Source organism: Triticum dicoccoides, chromosome 4A, assembly GCF_002162155.2.
Source record: "Triticum dicoccoides isolate Atlit2015 ecotype Zavitan chromosome 4A, WEW_v2.0, whole genome shotgun sequence".
In the NCBI taxonomy this organism is placed as follows: domain Eukaryota; kingdom Viridiplantae; phylum Streptophyta; class Magnoliopsida; order Poales; family Poaceae; genus Triticum; species Triticum dicoccoides.
The window spans coordinates 189,795,759-189,801,559 of NC_041386.1; the positions used below are offsets into that span (position 1 = coordinate 189,795,759).

At 51.6% G+C, this 5,801-nt stretch overlaps 1 protein-coding gene across 1 annotated transcript; it reads right to left on the reverse strand.

Moving 5' to 3' along the window:
- Positions 1-1,728: 1,728 nt before the first annotated feature.
- Positions 1,729-4,974, reverse strand: LOC119285617 (receptor-like protein kinase FERONIA). The gene has a single exon (XM_037564947.1). It carries the CDS (start codon positions 4,703-4,705, stop codon positions 2,033-2,035), a length of 2,673 nt encoding a protein of 890 aa, XP_037420844.1. The 5' UTR covers positions 4,706-4,974; the 3' UTR covers positions 1,729-2,032.
- Positions 4,975-5,801: the final 827 nt, after the last annotated feature.

The window sequence follows — 5,801 nt, forward strand, 5'->3', positions numbered from 1 at the left end:
ACAGATAAGACTGAATAAACATCACTCCACCTTTTCTGGGATTGCCCATTTGCCATCTGATGCTGGAATTATCTCATGCAAGATAAACATAGAGGTATATCAACTCATGATGAGATCACATTATCACTGCTCCTACTTCCATCAGAATTAGCCCTTGATATCATCATCATGAGTTGTTGGAGTATATGGTCAGTCAGAAACGATACGATTTTCATATCAGCAGCCCCACACTTCAGTACATGGAAGTTTTATCTCAAGGAAGGATTATGGGCATCAAAATTAAGAGCAAAACCAAATAAAGCTGACAAGATTAGGAATTGGGTAGCACAGTTTTTGGACCCGGATTAAACCTTTTTCTTATGTTTCCTAAAACCGACATGGGTTAACCGTAAAAAAGATCTGTACTTTTTTATATTATTTAATGAAAATACCATAGAACAATCTGGCTAAAAAAAGATATAATCAGAATGGCTATGAAAATACCATGGTAGGTGGGTATGGTGACTATTTTGAGCAGATGTGGAGTTTATGTGTAGAAGAACAAGATAAACTCTACCCATGGGTTTAGATGTACCAGCAAAGTATGTGTCTCAATGCGAGAGTTGGCAATATCCGACCGAAGAGACTAGCATAAAGATGAAAAGGAAGTGCAAAAGATTCTGACTCGCTTTAGTCATAAAAGAGTCAAACACTACACAATAGTGTCATGGCACAAAAAAAGCTACTAGTAAGTAGCCGGAGGGGTAGTTTGGCGGGGTTACCCGTTGCGCACCGCAAACCACGAGGTGACGCGTGTTTGGTTTGTGACTCTAAAAAAACCTTCCTCCACTCCTTACAAGGAATAGAAGGTTGGCAAGAAAGCGAACGGACATATACTACAAGGCAGCAAAGACGCATCAGAACAGGCACACGATTTAGTGTTCGGCCGCATCTATGATCAATGCTTCCCGAAACGTCGTCCATCCACTCCCACTGGGAGATTTCACGATGCTCTCTCCAACCATCTGTCGAATCTTCATTCGTCCACTCAACAGACTGGACACAGGAAGCTAATTCTCTCGGCGGAACAGCTGGGAGCTAGATTTATTCGATTCCACTCTTTCTCCAGATCAGATGCGCACAGCTGTAAGTAGCGATCAAGCTTAGCCTCACGACGTCCTAGTTCATGCGCTGCACGGCTCTATCAAATAACGGATCAAGATAACAGAGGGAGAGTGGACACTGCTCTGGATCAAGAAACGGAACTACTTGATGGACGATTTTGTGTTGAACGATGCATGCACGATAGCTGATCCAAGCGCTTACGGCTGCTCAGACTTGCCAGTGGATGGTCTGTGATGTAGTGTCGTCCACATTTCGGCTGCAAGCGTCGTGTGTGTAGCAATGGGTGTCCGGATAATGGCAATTAAATACTAAGTACAACAACTCACAAACAATTGATGTCTGCAAGAAAAAAAAACAATTGATGTTCTATAATCAGAGAAAAGACAAAGACGACATGGAACACAGCATAGCACCAGCATATATGAGCATGACTGGTGTAACAATCAACGTCTGGCCGACCTCTATAATCGTGGATGCCACACCTCTATAGCACAAGCACATACTGTATTTGTTTAGGTAAAAAAAAGTAAGGCAGAATAAATTGCTCTGAGAATAATAATAAAAAGAACCCCTGTCAATCACCAGGATTCGGAAATGAGCATATGACATGAAGGCGAAAAAAAGGGGAACAAAGGTCGCGCACATCACTCTATCTTTCTCATACAGTATTATATGTTGGGTCAATAACACATAGCAGTGGTGGTACAATAACAACATGCAAATAAGCATAGAGTCATTACAACACTGAAGAAGAGGAAGAAGTAAAAAAAACAAGGCAAGACAGAAATATCTAATATGGAACAATTCTCTGACTTCTAATGCATAACTTGCGAGACAGCAAGAGCACAAACTCATGAAAATATGCTGAATGAATAAATTAGGCACGCCCCAACGGTGACTGACTGAAAAGCAGACCCAGATTTTTACCTCACCGCCCCTTGGGGTTCATGATCTGTGAGAACACCGCGCTCGGCGTCAGCCCATCCGAATCGATGCTCGCGACACTTTGGTCACCCATGCTTAGGGAAGTTGTTGTGGTCGTAGTGGTGCTGGAATCAATTGATGGGTCATTGGGATCCTTCTTTCCAACCATCACGAGGGGAGTGCCCTCATCTGACATCCCGCACCCAATGCTTCCACTCTCCTCCGCGCTTTCCTGCATCTGAAGAGCAAACTCCAAGTTCCAAAGCACATCTCCCATCGAAGGGCGCTCGATGCCATTGTCGGCAACACACTTCTCAGCCGTCTCGGCAAACTTCTTGAAGCACTGCGGAACAATCTTTCCCTTCAGGTAGGGATCAACAATCTGATCAAGAATTCCCTTCTTTTGGCAGTGCAGTGCCCACTCTGCCAAGCTAACTTCTTCCTTTGCAAGAGTGGGGTTCAAGGCAGGCCGAGCACAAAGGACCTCGAACAGCACCACGCCAAACGAATACACATCAGATTTCTCAGTGAGCTGCTGCCTGCGGAAATATTCAGGATCTAGATAACCAAAACTGCCCTTGACAACTGTGCTCACATGTGTGTGATCCATCGATGGCCCAGTCTTGGACAGACCAAAATCTGAAACCTTGGCAACCCATTTCTCATCCAGGAGGATGTTTGTCGTCTTCACATCACGGTGGATAATGGTGTGCTTTGCACCGGTGTGAAGGTAGTGAAGCCCACGAGCTGCACCGATGCAGATCTCCAAACGCTGCCTCCAGCTAAGCGGTGCATTCTGGGTCTTGTATAGGTGCTCACGCAGAGTTCCATGAGCCATGTAGTCATAGACCAGGATCATCTCGTTCTTCTCCTCGCAGTAACCAATCAGCGACACAAGATGACGGTGCCGGAGCTTTGACAACATTTCAATTTCAGTCTGGAACTCATGTATGCCCTGCTCAGACAAGGGATTGCCACGCTTGATAGCCACCTTAGTTGTGCCCCCGTCAATCTCTCCATGGTAGACTTTACCGAACCCACCAACGCCAAGGATCCGTGACTCATCAAAGTTTTTGGTTGCGGCCTTGATCTCTGCAAAGGAGAAATGGCGGCACAGGTTGGACGGCAAAGATGAAGCATAACTCCCTGTAGCATGCGACTTGGCTGAGCTTGAAGTGTGTGAATGGCCATACAGCGACAATGGCAGCCAACCAGAATGGCCGTCACTCATGCCGCTAGCCTTGGCCGCTTTCCTCCGACGCTTGCAGATGAAGCAGCAATATCCAAGCGCAAGCACTGCCAAACCTCCAATTACTCCACCAACAATAGGCGCGACTTTAGATTTCTTGTCTCCTGACCCGCTATGCGCTGGTGGATCAGCACTTGGGACAGGATTGAGCCCCACGAGGCTCCCATTAGTAAGTTGCAGCTTGAACACCTCCATCCCATTGAGAATAGCATCATAGTACTGTGGCTTCGTCTCTGCATCTGGGTGTAGAGCCACCCAGAAATCCAAAATCCCAGAACCCACAGTGCTCACCACATAGTCCTTGTACACTGGGGTACCAATACCATTGGGATCCGCCCACTGGATCACATCAGCACCTTCAATGGCAGTCTGGTTGTTGAGGTAGATGTTGAACACCCGCTGATTGGGTTTAGTAAATGGGGATTGTATCTCACAGAAATGGAGCCTCACAAGGTATTGGTACCCAGCATCCACCTGCAATATCCAGGTGAGATTGTAGGCCATGTTTACACCCTTGTCTGGCCCCATTGATCGCGCGGTGGCGTAGACATCCGAAGGTGCCACATATCCCGGCACATTGTCAGGGTAGATGATTGTGACATTGGGATCGTTCTGGTACGATACCCCAGCCCCTGCACCATAGATGTAAGGCGTGTCGTCGTCCCATGACCGAGCCCCGCCGGAGTCCTTGGAAGGGGAGATGGCCTGGCCTCCGACGTTGAGCCGATACATGGTCTGCAGAGCAGCAGCAGGATCCATCTCGTATGGCTGGCTGTTGCCATCACCGGTGACGAATTGCGGCGTGGCGATGCCAAAGAGGTCAGGGGAGGAGACGACCTCGATGCCGTTGATGAAGGCGTAGGCGTTGGGGTGGCCCTTCTCCGGGGTGAAGGTGAGGTCGAGGTTCTGGCCGGTGACGTTGACGGAGAACTCGCGCACGATGTAGGCGAAGTTGAGCGCCGTGGTGGTCTGGTAGGCGCTGAAGTTGGAGAGGAGCGTGACCTTGGCGGCCGGGACGGAGACGGAGAAGAAGGCGTCGGCGGCGTCGCGGTTGGAGTAGTTGGCCGGGTAGAAGTGCAGCCTGAGGAACTTGCGGCCGGGGCCGAGCGGGAAGGAGTAGGTGAAGGGCGCCGCCGAGACCCGCGCGGTGAGGTAGGGCACCTGCGGCACGGAGGGGTCCTGCGCCCCGGCGCTGGCCGAGGCGAGGTTGGGCGGCGCGTACTTGGACCCGGCGTCGCCGTCCCACTGGCGGCCGTCCGTGTCGTTCCCCTTCCCCGTGGCGCCGCAGTCGAGCAGGATGTCGTCCCGCGGCACGAACGGGGCCCCCGCCGAGGGCGCGGGCGCGGTCGCCCCCTGCGCCCGCGCCGCGGGGACAAGCGCCGCGGCGGCCACGAGGAGCAGGAGCGCGCATCTCGGGCCTCCTCTCATGGTGCGAGCTGTAGTAGCCTGCGTTTCGTCGCGGCTCACAGATCGCCCATCAAACGGCTCTCCCGGCACCGATCTGGGGGCGGATTTGCGTGCTGGTGAGAGAAGTGCGTGGCGGAGGAGGTGAGATTTGAGGGGAAAGTGGTGGCCGAGGTGGTGGAGGGCGAGGGGTGGCGTCAAGGAGGAAGAAGGGAAGGGGAGAGAGGTTTCGGGACTACGGGCGCCGCATTAAGTGGGCTGCCAGCAACGGCAACGGTGACCTACTCCGCTCAGCTCTAGGACTACTGCTGCCGCGCTTGCTCTGCTTCTTTTCACCGCCGCGGTAGCGTGCGTGTGTCACTCTCGTCTCGTGGCCTGATGTGTGTTCCGCTGGCCAGTGGGGGCGCCGAGACGACGGGCCCCGCTGAACAGTGGAACTGTACGGGTGCTGCGCGCGCGGTGTGGTGACGGTGGAGGACAGCTGCCTCAGTTGCGCGTCCCGTTTTCCCCGGGCTTTTTTTAAACAGCTTCTTCGGTACCGTCAAAATAAAAAAAGGTTTTTCGGTGGTGGGAACCGCGGCCATGTGCAGGGGAAGACGTGGGGACCGCTCGTCATGGACTGTTGACAGCGGTGCTGGTACCTAAGGGCATGGCCAATGCTACACCGTGGACAGATGCCCCAGCTGTCCACGTCGACTCGGATGGTCCAAAATGATGTATGGTGTAGCTTGCAGAGGCAAGCGGGTTCCTGCAGAGGAGTCCGGCTCCTCCCTGACAAAAGAGGAAAAAAGGGAGAGAAAGGAGGAAAAGTGTAGACATGCATGAACTATGTATAGTGTGTGACCTTCAGCCATCGCTGGGGAGTTGAGTAATTGCTGGATGACGAGAGATAAAGTGCAGGCCTAATGAGGCAGCCATGCGTTGGGTGGTTATGACCTCACGCTGATGCTCTAGCACGTTTATCTACGTGGAAAGGCTGAAGCAGCATCAAGGTGATGCCTCCATTGTACATGCCCTAAGACGACGCGGGATTGCATGGGGTGAGGTCGGGTCAGCTAGTACTCTCTCCATTCTAAAATATAGTGCGTCCATGCTTTCCGAGATCCAACTTTGACCGTAA

Bases quoted from the DNA above. Each gene is read 5' to 3' on its own strand.
- LOC119285617 (XM_037564947.1), bottom strand. From the start codon at position 4,705: ATGAGAGGAGGCCCGAGATGCGCGCTCCTGCTCCTCGTGGCCGCCGCG.